We start from the raw sequence: 22,346 nt of genomic DNA, 5'->3' as shown, positions 1-22,346 counted from the left end.
TTTTTTCCTCTCAAGGTGTCATAGGTAGACAGCGCCTTCAGCCACACCATTCTTTCCAAGTCGCCTCCCGCTCCCCTGGTTAGTGTTACCTGATAGGAGACCTGACTCACCTCACATGTTCATTTCCATCTTACCTGAGGAATTTGGGGCACTCCCAGTGGCCCTTAGGCAGTGCTTTTCCCCTGTGAGCATATTGCCTGGAGGGGTAGGGGGTTGGGGAAATGCAGGAATTAAAAAGATCCAGTAGAGGCTGGCTTATGCCTGTAATTCCAGCACTTTGGGAGGCTAAGGGAGGAGGATGGCTGGAAATCCCCTCTATGCAAAAGTAAAAATTAGCTCAGGTTGGGCACAGCGGTCCATGCATGTAATTCCAACAGTGGGAAGCTGCAGCAGGAGGATTGCTGAAAGCCAGGAGTTCGAGACTAGGGCAACAAAGCGAGACCTTGTTCCTGTAAAAGTTTTAAAATTAACTGGGCCTGGCCAGGCACGGTGGCTCACGCCTGTAATGCCAACACTTTGGGAGGCCAAGGCAGATGGATTGCTTGACCTCAGGAGTTCGAGGCGAGCCTGGGCAACATGGTGAAACCCCGTCTCTACAAAAAACTACAAAAAAAATTAACCAGGCATGGTGGTACACACCTGTAATCCCAGCTACTCTGGAGGCTAAAGTGGGAGGATCACTTGAGCCTCAGAGGCAGAGGTTGCAGTGAGCCAGGATGGCGTCACTGCACTCCAGCCTGGGTAACAGAGTGAGACCCTGTCTCAAAAATAAGTTGGCCGGGCGTGGTGGCTCACGCCTGTAATCCCAGCACTTTGGGAGGCCGAAGCGGGCGGATCACGAGGTCAGGAGATCTAGACCATCCTGGCTAACACGGTGAAACCCTGTCTCTACTAAAAATACAAAGATTAGCCGGGCGTGGTGGTGGGCGCCTTTTGAGACTCTGTCCCAAAAAAATAAATAAGCCAGGCGTGGTGTCTCAATCCTATAATCCCAGCACTTTGGGAGGCCGAAGTGGGCAGGTCATGAGGTCAGGAGTTTAAGACCAGCCTGTCCAATATAGTGAAACCCTGTCTCTGCTAAAAAACACAAAAATTAGCCATGTGTGGTGGCGCATGCCTGTAGTCCCAGCTACTTGGGAGCCTGAAGCAAGAGAATTGCTTGAACCGGGAGCAGAGGTTGCAGTGAGCCAAGATCATGCCATTGCACTCCAGCCTGGGTAACAGAGTGAGACTCCATCTCAAAAAATAATAATAATAAAAAAATAGCCGGGCGCAGTGGCTCATGTCCATAATCCCAGCACTTTGGGAGGCCAAGGAGGACGGATCAACTGAGGTCAGGAGTTCGAGACCAGCCTAACCAACATGGAGAAACCCCGTCTCTACTAAAAATACAAAATTAGCCAGCCGTGGTGGCGCACACCTGTAATCTCGACTACTCGGGAGGCTGAGGCAGGAGAATCACTTGAGCCTGGGAGGTGGAGGTTGCGGTGAGCCGAGATAGCACCATTGCACTCCAGCCTGGGCAACAAGAGCAAAACTCTGTCTTAAAAAAAAAAAAAAAATAGCCAGGCATGGTGGCGCATGCCTGTAATCCCAGCTACTCAGGAGACTTGAGGTGGGAGAATCGCTTGAACCCGGGAGGCAGAGGTTGCAGTGTGCCAAGATTGTGCCACTGCACTCCAGCCTGGGTGACAGAGCGAGACTCCATCTCAAAATAAGTAAATAAATAAAAACAAAAGAAACTCAAATCGGTTCTGTCTCCAAATTCCATCCTGGTGGGTTCCTGTCATGCTCACTTGGGGTTCAGGGCTGCTGCTCCAGCTGCTTCCTGAGACATCTCTAGACATTGCAGTATTCATGTCCCCGCCCTGTGAGGACACACCCTCTCTAGTCGCCTTCCCCGAAGTAGTGTTAACAATGGGATACAGCATTTAATAAATTCTGACTGAGGTCTCACGGGTTCAATGGTAAACCTAAAAACGCCTGTAGGGCCCACTGGCCACACCCCTTCTCTCAGAGCCCCTCCTGGCCCCTTGGACATCAATAGACACATCAGCTATTATTACTACACTGCCCATAGATGGCTGCCAGGAAGTAGCCTCAAGGCTGACAATTAAAGGGAGCCTTTAATTTAAACTTCAATGGTTGGGGCTGTCGCCTCCACTTGGGAGCACTTGGTCTGGACATTTTCTCAGAGTCTACGAGGGGCCGATGGCCCATCCCCTGAGGACTTTTTCCCCCCAGGCCAGACCAAGCATAAGAGTCTTGAGCTAGTTCTTCAAGTCAGGCTGGAGGAGGCCGCCCTGTCCTGCCCCACTCCAGCCCAGCTCTGGAAACAGCCAACACGCCTGGGAGTCTTTGGCCAGGTCCTGGCATCTCCTAGGAAATCGGGCTGCTGCCTGGGCCTCGTTCCCTTCTTCTGCTGTCACTGGATCCATCCCTTCATGTGCCTTTGGTAGAGGCAGAGCAGCAGAGAAGGATCCTTGCAGTTCCCATAGCTGGAGAAACCATAAACCATGGTGGTTTTTTTTTGTTTGTTTGTTTTTTGAGACAGAGTCTCCCTCTGTTGCCCAGGCTGGAGTGCAGTGGTGCGATCTCAGCTCACCGCAACTTCTGACCCCCGGGTTCAAGCGATTCTCCTGCCTCAGCCTCCCCAGTAGCTGGGACTACAGGCGCGTGACACCACACCCAGCTAATTTTTTGTATTTTTACTAGAAATGGGGTTTTACCATGTTAGCTAGGATGGTCTCGATCTTCTGACCACGTGATCCACCTGCCTCGGCCTCCCGAAGTGCTGGGATTACAGGCGTGAGCCACCGCGCCCAACAATATTTTATTTTATTTATATTTTTGAGACAAGGTCTCACTTTGTCACCCAGGCTGAAGTGCAGTGGTGCAATCTCAGCTCACTGCAATCTCGACCTCCTGGGCTCAAGGGATCCTCCTGCCTCAGCCCTCCAGGTAGCTGGGACCACTGGCATGCACCACCACACTTAGCTAATCTTTTGTATTTTTTGTAGAGACAGGGTTTCACCATGTTTACCAGGCTGGCCTTGAACATCCCGCGCCGACAGGATGATATTTTAAATAAGGTGATCTGGGAAAGTCTCACTGAGGATGTGGTATTTCCACAGAGACCTACAGGAGATGGGGCTGTGAGCCCTAGGGACTCAGTGTCTGGGGAAAGTGTTCCTGGGAGTCGTGACTCCACCTCACAAGTACAAAGCCCTCATCAGAGGCTGAGTTTGGCACCTGGTGTGCTTGAGGGACAGCAAGGTGGGGGGTACTCGAAAGCTTTTTTTTTTTTTTTTGAGACAGCGTCTTGCCCTGTCACCCAGGCTGGAGTGCAGTGCTGTGATCTCAGCTCATTGTAATCTCCACCTCCCGGGTTCAAGCAATTCTCCTGTCTCAGCCACCCGAGTAGTTGGGATTATAGGCGTGCACCTCCACGCCCAGCTAGTTTTTGTATTTTTAGTAAAGACAGGATTTCATTATGTTGCCCAGGCTGTTCTCAAACTCCTGGTGTGAAGTGATCTGCCCGCCTCAGCCTCCCAAAGTGCTGGGATTATAGGTGTGAGCCACTATGCTAGCTGACTCTAAACTCTTTCAAAAACTAGGCTGAGGGAGGGCTTGGGTGGCTCACACTTATAATCCCAGCCTGTAATCCCAGCATTCCCTGAGGTAGGAAGATCACTTGAGGCCAGGGGTTCGAGGCCAGCCTAAGCAACCTAGCGAGACCACCCCCACACACTCCCCTCACCCCCACCACTTATCTCTACAAAAAATTTAGCAATTGCTGGGCGCAGTGGCCCGCACCTGTAATCCCAGCACTTTAGGAGGCCGAGGCGGGCGGATCACAAGGTCAGGAGATCAAGACCATCCTGGCTAAGACGGTGAAACCCCATCTCTACTAACAATACAAAAAAAATTAGCCGGGCGTGGTAGCAGGCACCTGTAGTCCCAGCTACTCGGGAGGCTGAGGCAGGAGAATGGCGTGAACCCAGTAGGCGGAGCTTGCAGTGAGCTGAGATCATGCCACTGCACTCCAGCCTGGGCGACAGAGCCATACTCTGTCTCAAAAAAAAAAAAAAAAGAAATTAGCCAGGCGTGGGCTGGGCACGGTGGCTCATGCCTGTAATCCCAGCACTTTGAGAGGCTGAGGCGGGCGGATCATGAGGTCAGGAGATCGAGACCATGCTGGCTAACACGGTGAAACCCCGTCTCTACTAAATATACAAAAAATTAGCCGGGCATGGTGGCAGGCACCTGTAGTCCCAGCTACTTGGGAGGCTGAGGCAGGAGAATGGCGTGAACCCAGGAGGCGGAGCTTGCAGTGAGCCAAGATCGTGCCACTGCACTCCAGCCTGGGCGACAGAGCGAGACTCCATCTCAAAAAAAATAGAAATTAGCCAGGCATGGTGGGGTGCACCTGCAGTCCCAGCTACTTGGGAGGCTAAAGCAGGAGGATCATTTGGGCCCAGGAATTTGAGGCTACAGTGAACTGGAACCGTGTCACTGTACTCCAGCCTGGGTGACATAGCGAGTTGCTGTGTCAAACACCATCACCACCACCAGCACCAACAATATCAACAAAGCTTGGCTGAGCTGGATGTGGTAGTGCGTGTTCACAGTCGCAGCTACTCAGAAGGCCGAGGCAGGAGAATCAAGGGTCTGAGCTCAACTTGGGCAAAATATTGAGAACCCTGTCTCCAAAAACAAAAAACTAAAACACCAGGCTGGCCGGGTAGAGTGGTTCATGCCTGTAATCCCTGCACTTTGGGAGGCCGAGGGAGGCAGATCACCTGAGCTCAGGAGTTCAAGACCAGCCTGGCCAACGTGGCAAAACCCCTCTCTACTAAAAATACAAAAATTAGCTGGGCATGGTGGCATATACCTGTAATCCCAGCTACTCTGGAGGCTGAGACAAGAGAATCGCTTGAACTTGGGAGGCGGAGGTTGCAGTGAGCCGAGATTATGCCACTACACTCTGGTCTGGGTGACAGGGTGAGACTCCACCTCCAAAAAAAAAAAAAGGGAAAAAAACACTGGGCTGGGCTGGGCTGGGCTGGGCTGGGCTGGGCTGGGCTGGGGGGGGCGGGGCGGGGCGGGGCGGGGCGGGGCAGGGCAGGGCAGGGCAGGGCAGACTCCTCTGCAGCCTTTCTTCCTTTCCTTGACTTTGTTACCCTGAGCGTGGAGCCACAGGAGGGTTTGAACAGTGGAGGGAGGAATGTGATCTGACTCAGTCGTTCATTCACAGGCTCCCTCCAGCTTCTCCTGGGAAAGAGAAGGGGCTGGGAGGGGGAGCTGGGAGACAGTGGGGAACTGCTGCAATGGCCTGAGGGAAGGTGAGGCGAGGGTAGACAGAACCTGGGTGGCGCAGTGGGGCAGGGGGAAGTGGGTGGGTTCTGTGTATTCTTTCAAGATGGAATGACAGAATTTCCTGAAGAACTGGATGGGATTGTGAAGACAAAGAGGCGTTAAGGATGACCGCAAGGTCTGTAGCCTCAGCACCTGCAAGGCTGGAGGTGCACGAATTGAAGAGGAATGACTGTGGGATGGGATGACCAAGCTTGGGGGGAAGATCAGGAACTCTATTTTGGATATTTATTATTATTATTATTTGAGATGAAGTTCTCTCTTGTTGCCCAAGCTGGAGTACAATGATGCGATCTTGGCTCACCACAAACTCCGCCTCCCAGGTTCAAGCTATTCTCCTGCCTCAGCCTCCTGAGTAGCTGGGATTACAGGCATGTGCCACTATGCCCGGCGAATTTTGTATTTTTAGTAGAGACGGGGTCGTTGGCCTGACTGGTCTCGAACTCCTGACCTCGGGTGATCCACCCACTTCAGCCTCCCAAAGTTCTGGGATTACAGGCACGAGCCACCACGCCTGGCCGGATATTTATTTATTTATTTTTATTTTTATTTTAGACGGAGTCTTGCTCTGACACCCAGGCTGGAGTACAGTGGCGCAATCTCGGCTCACTGCAGCCTCTGCCTCCCGAGTTCCAGTGATTCCCCTACTGGATAGCTGGGATTACAGGTGCACGCCACCACGCCCGGCTAATTTTTGTATTTTTAGTAGAGACGGGGTTTCACCAAGTTGGCCAGGCTGGTCTCTAACTCTTGACCTCATGATTTGCCTGCCTCGGCCTCCCAAAGTGCTGGGATTACAGGCATGAGCCACCGCGCCCAGCCATTTATTTTATTTATTTATTTTTTTTGAGACGGAGTCTCGCTCTGCCACCCAGGCTGGAGTGCAGTGTTGCGATCTCCGCTTGCTGCAAGCTCCGCCTCCCAGGCTCACGCCATTCTCCTGCCTCAGCCTCCGGAGTAGCTGGGACTGCAGGCACCCGCCACCACACCTGGAGAATTTTTTGTATTTTTAGTAGAGACAGGGTTTCACTGTGTTAGCCAGGATGGTCTGGATCTCCTGACCTCGTGATCCACCCGCCTTGGCCTTCCAAAGTGCTGGGTTTACAGGCGTGAGCCACAGCGCCCGGCCCCGGCCATTTATTTTTAATGTAAACATTTTTTTGTAGAGATGAGATCTTGTTATGTTACCCAGTCTGGCCTCAAACTCTTGGACTCAAGGACTCTTCTAGCCTTGACTCCCCAAAGTGCTGGGATTGCAAGAGTAAGCCACCAGTGCCTGGCTGAATATTTAAATTTAAGATGCTTCCTGATGCAGTGGCTCGCACCTTTGTTCAAATGTCTGCCTTCTCCATGAAGCCTACCTGAATAGTTTATTTGCATTCCAGCCCATGCTTGATTTTTCTCCAAATACTCAACACCTTGGAATTTACAATACTACCTATTTTTTACTTTTATGTATATTTTTGAGACAAGATGTCGCTTCTAGAGTGCATTGATGTGATCACAGCTCACTGCAGACTGGAACTCCTGGGCTCAAGTGATCTCCCTTCCTTAGCCTCCTGAGTAGCTGGGACTACAGGTGCACACAACCATGCCCAGTGAATTTTTAAATTTCTTGTAGAGACAGGTTCTTGTTATGTTGCCCAGGCTGGCCTTGAACTCTTGGGCTCAAGCCATCCTCCCACCTCAGCCTCCCAAAGTGCTGGGATTACAGGTGTGAGCCACTGTGCCTGGCCTGTCTACATATTTTTTTAAATTTTGAGTGTTGAGGTCAGGCGCAGTGGCTCATGCCTGTAATTCCAGCACTGTGGGAGGCCAAGGTGGGCGGATCACCTGGGGTCGGGAGTTTGAGACCAGCCTGACCAACATGGAGAAACCCCATCTCTACTAAAAATACAAAATTAGCCAGGAGTGGTGGCACATGCCTGTAATCCCAGCTACTCAGGAGGCTGAGGCAGGAGAATCGCTTGAACCTGGGAGGCGGAGGTTGCAGTGAGCCCAAATCATGCCATTGCACTCCAGCCTGGGCAACAAGAGCGAAACTCCGTCTCAAAAAAAAAAAAAAAAAATTGTGTGTTGGCTGGGTGCGGTGGCTCACGTCTGTAATTCCAGCACTTTAGGAGGCTGAGGCGGGAGGATCGCTTGAGCTCAAGAGTTCAAGGCCAGCCTGGCCAACATGGTGAAACCCCGTCTCTACTAAAAAAATACAAAAATTAGCCGGGCGTGGTGGAGCATGCCTGTGTTCCCAGCTACTCGGGAGGCTGAGGCAGGAGAATTGCTTGAATCCGGGAGGCGGAGGTTGCAGTGAGCCGAGATCGTGCCACTGCACTCCAGCCTGGGAGACAGAGCGAGACTCCGTCTCAAAAAATAATAAAAATAAAAGTAGATTTGAGGCCGGGCGCGGTGGCTCACGCTTGTAATCCCAGCACTTTGGGAGGCCGAGGCAGGCGGATCACGAGGTCAGGAGATCGAGACCACGGTGAAACCCCGTCTCTACTAAAAATACAAAAAAATTAGCCGGGCGTGGTGGCGGGCGCCTGTAGTCCCAGCTACTCGGAGAGGCTGAGGCAGGAGAATGGCGTGAACCCAGGAGGCGGAGCTTGCAAGTGAGCCGAGATCGCGCCACTGCACTCCAGCCTGGGCGACAGAGCGAGACTCCGTCTCAAAAAAAAAAAAAAAAAAAGAGTAGATTTGTGTGTATGTGGCTCCCTTCACTAGAAGGTAGTTTCATGAAGGTCGGGATTTTTTTCTGTTTTTAGTGCCTGCGTAAAACATAGTCTGGCACAGAGTAGGTGTTCAATAAATATTTGTTGAATTGTGTCGCTGAATGGGAACCCGGTGCAGTGCATTCCAAGCCTGAGCTGGTTCAGGTCCGATGGCGGGGCCTGCCCTTATGAATCATTCATGACTCTGGCCCCGCCCACACGCGAACGACGCGCGCATTCTCGCGGTAGAGGGGGCGCGGCTCGCCCCCGGGCTGAATCGGGCGGCGGGGAAACGGGACTCTGCGCAGGCGCCAAGCTCCCGAGCGCGGCCTTGGTGCCTTTTCTGGTTTGGCAGGCGCGCGCGCGCGGGAGGGCGGCAACCTCGGCGTTGTGCGCAGGCGCGGCGGGTAGTGCGCAGGCGCGGGCGGAGGGCGGGCTGAAGCGGCTGAAGCGGCGGCAGCGGCGGCGGCTCGGGCAGAGGGGCGGGAGCTGAGGCAGGAGCGGACAGGCTGGTGGGCGAGCGAGAGGCGGCGGAATGGTGGACTACCACGCGGCGAACCAGTCGTACCAGTACGGCCCCAGCAGCGCGGGCAATGGCGCTGGCGGCGGGGGCAGCATGGGCGACTACATGGCCCAGGAGGACGACTGGGACCGGGACCTGCTGCTGGACCCGGCCTGGGAGAAGCAGCAGCGCAAGGTGCGCGGCCCGCGGGCCGGACGGGCTGGAGGGGCTTTTCTGAGGGGGCTCGGGGAGGGGTGGGAGGTCCTGAAAGGTAACTGGAGCGTCTGTGATGGGAACGGGGGGGTCCCGAGAAGGAATTGGCGGGTCCGGGAAGGGAATTGCCGAGGAGGAATCGCCGAACTAGAGGAAGGAATTGGGAATCTGAAAAGAGAATTGGCGGCTGGGTGGGAAATATGGGAGTCAAAAAAAAAGGAATCGGGAAGGCTGATGAAGGATTTGGTGGGTCTGGGCGTGCCATTAGGGGAAACCGAGGAGATGACTGGGCAGGCTGAAATGGAACTGGGATCCGAGGCGGGCTTGAAGGGTCGGAGCATGGGTTGGGGTTGCTGGGAGGAGAATCAGGGGAGGCTGGGAAGGGAATTTCTGGGTCTGGGAAGTGTGAGGAGGAGCTTGAGTGTGGAGGGGTTGGTTATTTGGAGAGCAGAAAGATCTGAAGGAAATTGGAATTGGGGGAGCCTCAGGTTGGGGGAGTTCTAAAGGGGATGAAGAATCAAGTGTGAGGATGGAGTGGAGATTGTGGGGTCTGAAGACGGGTGGGAAGACTAGGGAGGCTGGGAAGATGAAAACGGGCTAAGGGTAGAATTGGGCATGAAAAGACATGGGCTTAGGGTGTGAGGAGGGTAGAGGTGCCAGGACTGGGGGTCTGAGGAGGGTGGGGTGCGGAAGGAAAAAGTTGAGGGGCCCGTGAATCAGACGTTTTTGAAGGGGGTGAGATTTATTTGGGGTGCCCTGTTCCAAAGGGAAGAAGAGAAGATTGGGAGATAGGAGGAATAATAAGAGGAATTGATGAGGAATAGAGAAGCCGAAGTAGGGGGGATACGGAGAGTGGGGATAATTTGGGGAGGGGTTTCTAAAGAATTGATGGGAAGCTGAAAAGCTAAAGCGTTGGAGAGAATGAGGAAGTGTAGAGAGGGAGAAGGTGGGATCTGTGGGAGGGAGTGTGAGCTGGAATGGTGGATAATGGGAGGGAGGTTCGTTTAGGAAAATGAAAATTTCATTAGAAAGGGAATGCGTAGTGGATAGACTGAGAAAGGAATTAGAGGAGGGGGTGCTGGCTCCTGGAGGTGCAGTCCCGGGACTGGAGAGCGTGTGTGTGTCGGGCAGGCAGAATAAGGAGTTTGGGGAGGAAGCGTTGAGAGTGTCCAGGAAGAATTGTGTCTTTTTTGGAGAGATCCGAGGCAGGTGAAGGGATCCTGAAGCAGAGACTGTTTTCAGGTGGCACTATTTTGGGGGGGGCGGGGGGGCAACTTGGGAGGGCCCCACAGCAGTGAAAAGGTGATCAGAAGTGGTGTGGGATCCCCGAGCGAGGTGTCAGTGTCTGTGGGTGGCGGGGGGGGGGGATAAATCCACTGTGGTTGAGGGGGGAACTTTGAGTGTGTGTAGGAAGAGCTAAAGAAAGGAGCGTGGTGAGTGGGTGTGTGTGTGGGGAAGGGGTTGTTCAGAAGTTTTGTGCGCGAAATGGGTGGGAGGTACTTGAAGTTGGAAGCATTTCGTGGGATCTGGAGATCTGGATTTTCTTTCCAGATTTGTTACTGATTCGCTCTGTGGCCTTGGACAAGACCCTTGAACTCTCCGTGCAGTTTTGTTATCTGCAAAATGCGAAGGGATCTGAGGGGTCCCTGCAGTGATTCTGTTAATAAAGAGGGATGTGTGTAGAGTTGGGACTTTGGACAGGGCTCTGAAGGTTTGGGAGAGTGGGTTTGGTGGAGATTTTTCAGGAACAGACTACAGGGCTTTGAGTGGTGACCTGGCAGAGTGGGGAGTGACTGGAAGCCTCTCGAGGGCGTGAGTTGGTGGCCAGGAGCTTAGCACAGGCAGCCTAGCCCAGGCTGGAGGGGAAAGGGTGGGAAGGGTGGAAGGAGCAGCTGTTCCAAGGCAGCCTGAGGTGGGGCCGGGCATAACCTTGGGTCCATTACCAGCGTTGCTTGAATTTCCTCATCCGTAGTAACTGAGGGGGTGGCAATGGCTTGGTGGAGGGGTGTCCTTATCCGTGGCCCCACCTACTGCAGGGTGGACATGTTGTGATAGTTGGCATAAATTCACTTTTTGAGGGGAAGGTGAGATCTGTTCTGGAGTCTCAACAATAGTTTATTGCCCGAGGCAGTGCCAGGTTGGAAAAGGTTGCCAAGAGTCCTGGAAAGTTGGGAGGGAGCAGGGGCCACAGTGGTCGTTTTGAGAATGTCTAGGCTTTGTCTTCTGCAGCTGAAGGTGCTGGAGAAAATAAACCCCTCCCCCTTTTTTCTCAGGTGATAGGGATGGGGGACCTTCCTTTTCTCTCCCTTCCTGTCTTCCGCCACTCCCCAAGTGACTCCTTTTGCAAGCTGGGTTTCACTCCCTCCCGAGAGTTAGGGTGTGGGCTTTGTTCGTAGTTATAGTGTCCCTTGCCCACAGAGTGAGGCTGGGGCACCATTCAGGCCCTGGGTGGAAACCAGGACTCCCTGGAACCTCCAGGCCTTGCTGTCATGTGTCATTCTCTTACCTCCCAGCTCCCTTCCTCTGGGGCCAGGCAGGGTTGAGGGAAAAGGGTGGCTCACAGCGTCCGCTAATACCATCTGCTTTTGTGTCTCAGCCAGGGCCAGATTCTAGTACCTCCTGCTTTACACCTCCTCCAGCAAATATTTACCCTTAGCTGCTCTGTGGGGGAAAATACTGCTTCACCTCTGTGCCCTTTCCCGTTATGGGGTAGGGATCCTTTACGAAATGGGGGAAGGAGTAATGGAAAGGAATATACCAATCTGTGTGGCTCTCTACCTTCCTACTAAGAAACATCCCCGCGCTCCCGGGCTCGCTGGGTTGTTTGTTTGTTTTTGGAGACGGAGTTTTGCTCTTGTTGCCCAGGCATGATCTTGGCTCACCGCAACCTCCGTCTCTCAGGTTGAAGCCATTCTCCTGCCTCAGCCTCCCGAGTAGCTGGGATTACAGGCATGCACCGCCATGGCTGGCTAATTTTGTATTTTTAGTAGAGACGGGGTTTCTCCATGTTGGTCAGGCTGGTCTCAAACTCCCGACCCCAGGTGATCCGCCCACCTCGGCCTCCCAAAGTGCTGGCATTACAGGAGTGAGCCACTGCACCTGGACTGGCTGGGTTTTTTCTACATTGCAGTGTTGCTTTAGTGAATGACAGATTGCCCTTCTTGCCTCTCCAAGGCTGAGCCACTGGGCACAGGAAGAATGACAGTCCTGGGGGTTCTGTACGTGCATACTCCAAAAAAATATGCATCCAGAACAGCTGTGGGCCCTCAAAGTTTGTAGAATTGAATTCTTCTAGGAATTAAGCAAGAGTTGGCCCAAATCAGAAGGGACGTGTGTCTCACTTCTGCTTGGAAGCCCTTTGCTCTGACTTCTAGGGACCCCTGTAACCCATAAGTAGGTTATGCAACAGTTTTTACATGAGAGGGCCATGAGTGTTCTCCTGGCGGGATGGGGAAGCATTGTTCTGGTCTGTGAGCAAATTCTTGAGCAATTACAGTTCTGGGCCACAGTTCCCTCTCCCAATTTCTGAAAGTGGCCTGGGTAACCTCATCACCCTCTGTTGTCCTGGAAGGGTGAGATCTCTTGAAGGTTATGCCAAATCTCATTACAGCAAGAAGAAATGCCTCACTTGCTAAGTTTTTGTGTTCATTGAAACATCACTATTTCAGGGGCCTCAGTGTTTCAACCCTGACCTTTGGCTTTTTTTTTGGAGATGGAGTTTTGCTCTTGTAGCCCATGTGGCTGTTATTAGGTATGAGTTAATTATTTGAAAGTTTTTGTTTGCTTTTTGTATTTGTTTTTTGTTTGTTTGTTTTTTTGAGATAGAGCCTCACTCTGTTACTCAGGCTGGAGTGCAATGATGTGATCTTGGCTCACCGCAACCTCTTCCTTCCAGGTTCAAGCAATTCTCCTGCCTCAGCCTCCCGAGTAGCTGGGACTACAGGCATGTGCCACCGCGCCTGGCTAATTTTTGTGTTTTTAGTAGAGACAGAGTTTCACCATGTTGGTCAGGCTGGTCTCGAACTCCTGACCCCAAGTGATCCGCCTGCCTCTGCCTCCCAAAGTGCTGGGATTACAGGCGTGAGCCACTGTGCCCTGCCTTGTTTTTCTTAAAGTAGATCGTTTTTTCTTTTTAAAGGGTGATAATGGAGGCCCCAAAGTAGCCATCTGTTACTTTGTTCCATTACTCTAATTGCTTGCCTCTTAGGATCTGGCTAGGACTAACAGTTTTCAAAATTGAGTAACACACTTACCCCCCCCAAAAAAAAGAAAAAAAAAAAGGAACCAAACTCAAACTCTACTGTTATCTAGAAAAAAGACTGTGTAAATATGTGTGAGTGGCAGGTATACTCTGTTTGCCCTCTTGTAAGAGGGATAGGGGAGGCCACTCAGCTGCTAGCACTCTGTTCTCTCTCCTCATCCTCTCCAGGATGTATTTTAGAACTTGACTCTTCTAATGACTGAGGAAAAGGTGGGGTATGGGAAGATGGCCTGGGACTGCAGGGTCACTCACACTCACCTGGCTAAGAGTTGAGATCTGGCTGGTGCCCTGGAGTGGCACCTGCCCCTTACCTAATCCTAGGCAATCCAGGGTGTGGGCCCAGGATTGCCCTCTGCCTTTTGAAACACCCTCCCTGGTTCCGGCTTCTAAGACCAACAGGGAGGCTACTTTGGCGGCAGGGAGCTGACTCACCCTCCAGTTGGAACTGGTGCTAAAAGCTTCCATTTAATGGCAGCTGACTACTTGGCCCCAAGTGGGCTGCCTTGTGGGGAAAGTTCAGGGGAAAGTGTTGGAGGAAGCAGGGTGGTGTGTGAATATCCAAGTAGTGCTGGTGCTATTAAGCTGTGACACAGTCAGGGAGGTCAGTTAAAATGTAGTCTTATGGCCAGGCGCAGTGACTCAAGCCTGTAATCCCAGCACTTTGAGAGGCTGAGGTGGGCAGATCACCTGAAGTCAGGAGTTCGAGACCAGCCTGGCCAACATGGTGAAACCCCGTCTCTGCCAATAATACAAAAATTAACTGGGCATGGTGGCAGGCGCTTGTAATCTCAGCTACTTGAGAGGCTGAGGCAGGAGAATCGCTTGAACCCGGGAGGCGGAGGTTGCAGTGAACCGAGATCACGCTACTGCACTCTAGCCTGAGTGACAGAACAAGACTCCATCTCAAAAAAAAAAAAAAAAAAAAAAGTCTTGTAGTCTCAAAATGTCCTAATCAGATGACAGAGGGGAGCGGGGACGAGTTTTAAGTCTAAGCCTCTGGGGTGGGGAGTTCTGCCATTTCAACATATGCTCCAGTCATGGCAGACTTTGGCCAGACAGCACCCTTTTTCAGAGTGAACTGAGTGTGTAGCACAAGTTATCTGCTAGTGCTATTTAGCAAACAGAATGGAGCCAAAAAAGAATTGATTTGGGAAGGCCCAAGGAATGTGAAACTGTTGAGATGAACACTTTCCGCTTTTGCTACACTGATTTATGTTGTGCTGGGAATTGTACAAGCCTTGGACCAGATCTTAGGGTTGTTCTTTAAAAAAAAAAAATGATTCCCTTGCTGCTGCTTTTACTTTTTTGAAGGGCAGAAGGGAAGGGCAAATATAATTAGTGAACAGCTGTTTGCTCTAGTATCACTTGCTCATTCAGGTTTTCTGAATAGCTGAAATATCAACATGTTTATCTCTTCCCTGGCCTTAGTAGATCCTAGAGCAGTGTTTCCCCCAGCTTTTTTTTTTTTTTTTTTTTTTTTTTGAGACGGAGTCTTGCTCTTTCACCCAGGCTGGAGTGCAGTGGCGCGATCTCGGCTCACTGCAGGCTCCGCCCCCCGGGGTTCACGCCATTCTCCTGCCTCAGCCTCCCTTGTAGCTGGGACTACAGGCGCCTGCCACCTCGCCCGGCTAATTTTTTGTATTTTTAGTAGAGACGGGGTTTCACCGTGTTAGCCAGGATGGTCTCGATCTCCGGACCTTGTGATCCGCCCGCCTCGGCCTCCCAAAGTGCTGGGATTACAGGCGTGAGCCACTGCGCCCGGCCCTCCCCCAGCTTTATCTTTATTCCTTCATTTAGTGAACTCTGTGTTTTCATCGGTCACATTTTGTTCCCTTCCCTCAGTTTCCTTCCTTTGCCTTCATTTATGTATTTAGTTTACAGAATAACAAAAGCACTCCTGTTACCTTTAAACAAGGTAAAACTTAAACAGTTTTTTCCTCCTTTTCTTTTTTCATGGAAATAAGAGGCAAGTGATAGCAAGTGGGTAATTCAATGGCAGTGGTAACTGAAGCACTGACCTGTTACAAGAGAGAGGGAAGCTTCTACTTGAGCAGATACAAATACTGTCATCCGTGGAGATTTGAAAGAATCACTGGGTAGTTTGAGAGCTCATTAGTCTTCTTTAGAATGGGTTTAAACTTGGAAACATCAAAGCAAGTTACAAAGAAACTTAGTTTTACAGTGTTGGCAGAGTAGTCAGCCAGAATTTGTTATAAAGTGTCTGAAAGTGGCACAAGTATCACTTAACTTTTCTTCAAGAAGGTCTGTGAGTTACATTTTACTCAGTATCCCAGGTATCAAGGAGTGTAACTTTCAGTGAATCGAAGAGAAACAATCATTTTAAATTCCAGCCTCTGTTTAAAGAAAGATCTTATGTAGGGGAGAAATTAACCACCTGACCCAGAGAAGGATCCCGCCTCCTCCGGAAAGTGAAATCACCGGGTGTGGTGGCTCCTGCCTGTAATCCCAGCACTTTGGGAGGTCGAGGTAGGTGGATCACATGAGGTCAGGAGTTCAAGACCAGCCTGGCCAACATGGTGAAACCCCATCTCTACTAAAATACAAAAAATTAGCCGGGCACGGTGGTGCACCCCTGTAATCCCAGCTACTGGGGAGGCTGAGACAGGATAATCACTCAAACCTGGAAGGTGGAGGTTGCAGTCAGCTGAGATCATGCCACTGCACTCCAGCCTGGATGACAGAGTGAGACTCCATCTCAAAAAAGAAAAGAAAAGAAAAGGAGTGAAATCTTTGCATGTATTTATCTGGCAAGAGCATCCTTACATCAGTGCATGGGAAGTTTTATCCAAGTAGCGGTCTCCCTGGGATTATAAAAATCCCCGAGACATTTGTCTTGGTGTTGTGCCTTTTTTTGGTTGTGTTTTTTCACGTCCCTCCCCTTCCCGTTCTCCATAAACAACAGAGGCATTAACTTGGAATGTCCGTGGAAAGTCTTAGAAGCTGATTGGTGTAACTTGCCTGCCTTCCCTTTAGTTTGAACAGCGTTTACTCTGGAAGAGGTCAGTGCCCTTTTTCTTGGTTGTGATTTATGCAAGTGTTATCTGAAGGCGAGTGGAGTGAGTTTACGTGGGATTTGCTGTTTGCCACCTGTTGTTGTGCTGGCTTCTGCCTTCCTGGGATGAGTTCCATTCTCTCCCTCTCCCCCAGGAGTGAGGCTCCCCAGCCAGAGCAGTCCCCCTGTGCTTATCCCCTTCCTTCCTAAACTGCAGCCATTTGTGATTTTCCATAACCACTTTTATAGACACATAATAATTTCCTTTGAATCAGTTTGCATTTTAAGTTAAGTTTTGAAACGAAAACTGACGAGTATGGCAACTGGAAAACCCAGCTTCCCTGGCCATAAATATAATAGAAGGAAACTGCAAAAATAAACACATTGAAAACAAAACAGTGTTGTTTCCAGGTGGTTACCACTCGGGCTGAAGGCCCCCCAGGCCTGAGGCCTGCTCCCTTTGTTAGAAAGGGATTGGCAAGTGTTGGTGAGGTGTTAAAGACCCACCAGCACCAAGCAGAGACTTTCTCTTTGAAGTCATCAGGTTTACAATAGAATCAAAGGAAATAACTTTCTCAATGTGATTCAAGGTTTAGTGTAAGGTGTAGATAATCCTTAAAATTTTCCATGTGTGTATGTCACACTTGGGAAAAAAACTTGATCTCATCTGGTCGAGGTGGGCAGGGCAGCGCCTTGCCCAGGAACACACAGCCCCTCTTGGCTCTGTGTGTCATCTGGCCATACTAGACTCGAACATATGGCTCATGACTGGATGATGCTTGATTCATCTTCAGTTTCAAGTGTTAGTGCTTTTGAGGTTTTGTAAGGAACCAGGACACACTGAAAATACAGTCATTTCTCAGTATCTGTGGGGGATTGGTTCCAGGAACCCCCTTATATACCAAAATCCACAGATGCTCAAGTTCCTTATATAAGATAAAACGATGTGTAATTTGCATTTTAACTATGCACATCCTCCTGAATACTTTACCTCGTCTCTAGATTACTTATAACCTAATGCTAAATACTACGTAAATGGTTGTTACACTGTATTGTTTAGGGAATAATGACAAAAATATGTACATGTTCAGTGCAGATGGAACCATTCATTTTTTTCTTCCAGTATTTTCTTTTTTTTTTTTGAGACGGAGTCTTGCTCTGTCCCCCAGGCTGGAGTGCAGTGGCGTGATCTCGGCTCACTGCAAGCTCCGCCTCCTGGGTTCACGCCATTCTCCTGCCTCAGCCTCCCGAGTAGCTGGGACTACAGGCGCCCGCCAACACGCCCGGCTAATTTTTTGTATTTTTAGTAGAGACGGGGTTTCACCATGTTAGCCAGGATGGTCTCGATCTCCTGACCTCATGATCCGCCCGTCTCGGCCTCCCAAAGTGCTGGGATTACAGGCTTGAGCCACCACACCCGGCCTCTTCCAGTATTTTCGATCCATCGTTGGTTGAATTCACAGATAGAGAACCCATGGATACAGAGGGCTAACTATAAGAAATTTGGGTTTATCATTTGTTCCTCCCACAACTTTTTTCTTTCTTCCTTTTTCTTTCCTTCATTCCTTTTTTTTTGAGACAGGGTGTCACTCTTTTTACCGAGGCTGGAGTGCAGTGGAACAATCTTGGCTCACTGCAGCTTTGACCTCTGGGGCTCAAGCCATCCCCCAACCTCAGCCTCCCAAGTAGCTGGGACTAGAGGTGCACACCACCACACCTGACTGATTTTTGTGTTTTTGTAGAGATGGGGTTTTGCCGTGTTGCCCAGTCTGGTCTCGGCCTCCCAAAGTCTTGAGATTACAGGTGTGAGTCACCGCGCCCAGCCAACTTTTTCTCTTAAGGCTCCAGTTTTCTTCTTAGAGTTGGGCCCCTCCCACGAAGAAAGCACACTGCCACTCCTTCAGCGGATTTGAACCCTACGTAAGGAAAGCAGTGCCCTCCTGCTGAGTTAACAAGGCTTATTTAAATGTTTTTCTTCTAAATATCAGAGCAGAACAGATTCTTTGTCTTCCAGTGGAACTATCCACATGGGGCAGAAGTAGTTGGAAGCGGCAGTTACTACCCTGCAGAACACAATGAAGTCATCTTGGGAAATATCGTGGATGGTGTTGCAATGATTGAATGGGGTGCTAGAACACCAGCAATACAATAGCATTTGTGTCTTCAGCTTCAGGCAGGAATAAAGAAGACTTTGTGGTTTGTTTTATGTTTTTTAAAGTTTCCCCCCCAAAGGTGTGGGGCTGAGTGATGTCTGTCACTAGCTTTCTAGTGGGTTTTTCTTTTCATCTTTTCCCCTCCCTGATGTCTTTTGAGAGTGGGTAGAAGCCACAGTCTAGGTGGATCAGAGGAAGTACAGAAGGCAGGCAGTACACCCCACTTTGTGTTCTCCATGTCTGAAGGGAACACATTTGGTTTTTGTTCTGTTTTGATTTTTTAGAGACAGGGTCTCACTGTCACCCAGGCTGGAGTGCAGTGGCCTGATCATAGCTCACTGCAGCCTTGAACTCTTGGGCTCAAGGGATCTTTCAGCCTCAGCCTCCCTAGTAGCTGGGATTATGACCACCATGGCCAGCTAATTTTAATTTTTTTTTTTTTTTTTTTTTTTTTTGAGATGGAGTCTCGCTGTGTCACCCAGGATGGAGTGCAGTAGCACGATCTCAGCTCACTGCAACCTCTGCCTCCCCGGTTCAAGTGATTCTCCTGCCTCAGCTTCCCAAGTAGCTGGGATTACAGGCGCACGCCACGACGCCCAGCTAATTTTTGTATTTTCAGTAGAGACAGGGTTTCACCATGTTGGCCAGGCTGATCTTGAGCTCCTGACCTTAAGTGATCCACCCACCTTGGCCCCACAAAGTGCTGGGGTTACAGGCATGAGCCACTGTGCCCAAACTAATTTTTAAATTTTTTGTAGAGAGTCTCACTATGTTGCCCAGGCTTTTAATCTGCAAAAAGCCCAAGATAAAGAGTTTTAATATCTTACCTCCTGAGTGGTAATGACTGATTGCAGTTCTAATAATGTCTTAATTACAGCCATCCAAATTGAGAGGACTGCAGGAAGTGAAATAGATACATTTCTTTTTTCTTTCTTTTCCTTTTTTAAATACACACTTCGTTTTGGTAGTGAAGGCCAGTTTGAGGTTAGGAGAGGCATCATGGAAGGAAGCTCGCAGGTGATTCAGCATCTGGGCATGCTGGGAAGTTGCCTGAGGGGGACGTCACAGTAAGAGGACTGTGGGTCTACAGCCTGCCTTAGCAAAATGACAGGCCTTCTTTTACCAAGGCCAAGGGCAGTGGTGGAAGCTGACTTCAGTTAGTGTCATCAAGGCCTCAGTATGTGTAACAGTTAACAAATTACTATTCTATGATCAATCTCCATCTGGGTGTGAGTAAAAGGTATTTAGTTGCTATCACCATGGAAACCGAGTTGCTTACTTACTGTTTTGGGGAGTGCCTTCATACCAGAGGCAGTGCTAATGGTGGAGTGTTAGGCCCCTGGGCAGAAAAAAAGATCCTGCCACTTGGTATCACAGGAAAATACCTACAGGCACAGCAGCAGCCTTGCCAGGTAGGGGATGAAGGCCCTCTGTCCTCGGGGCAGGAGTTGGGCCGTTGATTTTGTTGATGAGGAGTGTGCATTTGTGCATGAGAGAGGGAGAAGAAAAAGGAGAGCACTCCATGAAAGCCGCTGCTGGCTTTGTAGCCTAGAAGAGTGTGCTTTTTTTCTCTAGGAGTTTGGAGTTGGAATCTCAGCTATGTGACTTCTTAATAATAGGACAAAATATGCCTGTATCTTTTGCCTACTTCCACAAACACTGATAAATTAAAAAGAACTCTAAAGTTTCCCGCAAATCCCAAGCACAAGTAACTTTTTTTTTTTTTTTTTTTTTTTTTTTTTATTATACTTTAGGGTTTTAGGGTACATGTGCACAATGTGCAGGTTTGTTACATATGTATCCATGTGCCATGTTGATTTCCTGCACCCATTAATTCGTCATTTAGCATTAGGTGTATCTCCTAATGCTGTCCCTCCCCCCTCCCCCCACCCCACAACAGTCCCCGGAGCGTTTTTTAAATCCACATCCTCCCTGCTCCAAATCTAACAGCAAATCCTTTTCTCCCTGTCACTCCCTGCTTTTCTCTAAGAAAATGAGTACCTTGCCTTAAACTATATATTGGATGAAAATATTAAACGCTTTCACAAAGTGCTTCTTTGGCTGTTACTGGTATGCCTTGCATTTGGAAGGGTTAGAGATTTGAAGACTTCTGTGATCTTCCAGTTCTGGCCTATGAAATACAGTTTCAAAATTCAAAATGTCTGGAAGAGCCAACTTGCCAGGCCAGTTCAAGGGCAGTCAGATGAATCGACCCTTCTTACAGGCTGTCTACGAACCAGTCATGATTCAGATAGTCAAGTCCTGGAAGGTATCCAGACGGTAAACATCACCAGGATTGTGAGGCAGTTACTTTTTTTTTTTTTTTTTTTTTTTTTTGGATCGTTTGAGCTACACTGCCAAGACACTGGTAGGACTTGTCTGTGTAAAACAGAAAGGGCTGTCTCTAGATGTCTTTTTCAAGGATGTCGGCTATAGTCACCCAACACTGTCTCGTGGTGGGGTGAGATGAAATACCTAGACCAGTTAGGGGACAGCCTTCTTGGCCATTTTTTGAACTAATTTTCCCTTTCCCTTTGTAACTTTTTTTTCTTCTTTTCTTTTTCTTTTCTTTTCTTTTTTTTTTTTTTGAGACAGCGTCTTACTCTGTCACCCAGGCTGGAGTGTAGTGGCGCGATCTCGGCTCATTGCAACCTCCGCATCCTGGGTTCAAGTGATTCTCCTGCCTTAGGCTCCCGAGTAGCTGGGACTACAGGCATGCACTCCACGCCCAGCTAATTTTTGTATTTTTTAGTAGAGATGGAGTTTGACCATGTTGGCCAGGCTGGTCTCGAACCAGCCTGGTTCAGATGCCCACCTAGGCCTCCCAAAGTGCTGGGATTACAGGTGTGAGCCACCTCGCCCAGCCCCTTTGTAACTTTCATTAACACTGATGAGGCACAAGCCATAGGATAGAATTGAATCGATTGAGAGCTGTGAGCCAATTGAGGGATGATTGGTTAATAGATTGTGGCTTGAAGCTGTGGAAGGTAAGGGGTGACACTTGACTCCTACCAGCCTTGTAGAAACACCTCAGATTCACAGGAAACAAACTTTGACCATAAAAATATAAGACTCACAGCGCACCGAGTTCTCTTAGCAGCTACCTTAGAGTTGAGAAAGTTTTGGGCCTCTTTAATAAACAAGCACAAAGCAGTTCTTGCCAAATACGGCCTGCTCTGGGGCCACAGGGTTAGCTTAGGAGACAACTTTCTTGCCTAAAAATAAATGCATGTTCCTATCAGACATTCCAAGCATAGTTTAAACATGAGACTTCTGAGCAGCAGCTCAGGCTCTGTGGGTTCAATTATGTCAGAATATGGGCAGTGAGGGTCTTTGGGGAGTGTGCCCCCTGATTTGGGATTGGTTGTGGCCACCAAGGAAATCAGATGACCAAATGCAAAACTTCCTCCATCTTATTTCTATATAATCTTTTTTTTTTTTTTTTGAGTTGGAGTCTCGCTCTGTTGCCCAGGCTGGAGTGCAGTGGCACGATCTCAGCTCACTGCAGCCTCTGTCTCCCAGGTTCAAGCCATTATTCTCCTGCCTCAGCCTTCCAAATAGCTGGGACTACAAGCGTGGCCATCATGTCCAGCTAATTTTGTATTTTTAGTAGAGACGGGGTTTTGCCATGTTGGCCAGGCTGGTCTCTAACTCCTGATCTCAGGTAATCCACCCGCTTTGGCCTCCCAAAGTGCTGGGATTACAGGCATGGGCCACTGCCCCCAGCCTTATTTCTGTATGTTCTTGATCTATCACAGGCTGGTGGGGGAGACAGCATGCACGTAAATAATGAACAAGGTAACTTCAGATAGGATTGTGTGTTATAAATTAAATAACAGCTAGCATTTTACCTTGTGCTAGACACTATTCTAAGTGCTTCCCATGGACTGACTGGTTTTTTGTTTTTTGTTTTTTCCTTTGAGACTGAGTTTCGCTCTTGTTGCCCAGGCTGGAGTGCAATGGCATGTTCTCGGCTCACTGCAACCTCTGTCTCCTGGGTTCAAGCAATTCTGCCTCAGCCTTCCGAGTAGCTGGGATTACAGGCACGCGCCACCATGCCCGGCTAATTTTTGTATTTTTAGTAGAGATGGGGTTTCTCCGTGTTGGTCAGGCTGGCCTCGAA

The 22,346-nt window shown here is 49.7% G+C and overlaps 1 protein-coding gene across 14 annotated transcripts in view; it reads left to right on the top strand.

The window, feature by feature from the left end:
• The first annotated feature begins 8,406 nt into the window (after window positions 1–8,406).
• Window positions 8,407–22,346, top strand: part of ACTN4 (actinin alpha 4) — an 83,619-nt gene continuing 69,679 nt past the window's right edge. For 10 of the 14 annotated variants that reach the window (XM_055250965.2, XM_063621150.1, XM_063621149.1 and 7 more), the window contains exon 1: window positions 8,496–8,778. In XM_055250965.2, the coding sequence (XP_055106940.1) occupies window positions 8,617–8,778 (162 nt within the window). In that variant the 5' untranslated portion in view covers window positions 8,496–8,616. Of the gene's footprint in view, window positions 8,779–22,346 lie in introns of all 14 variants that reach the window. The other 4 variants (XM_055250963.2, XM_055250964.2, XM_055250962.2 and 1 more) reach the window with 3 other exon arrangements.

Source organism: Symphalangus syndactylus, chromosome 17, assembly GCF_028878055.3.
Source record: "Symphalangus syndactylus isolate Jambi chromosome 17, NHGRI_mSymSyn1-v2.1_pri, whole genome shotgun sequence".
In the NCBI taxonomy this organism is placed as follows: domain Eukaryota; kingdom Metazoa; phylum Chordata; class Mammalia; order Primates; family Hylobatidae; genus Symphalangus; species Symphalangus syndactylus.
Note: the sequence above shows the minus strand (reverse complement) of the source record. Positions and strands in the feature narration are given on the sequence as shown.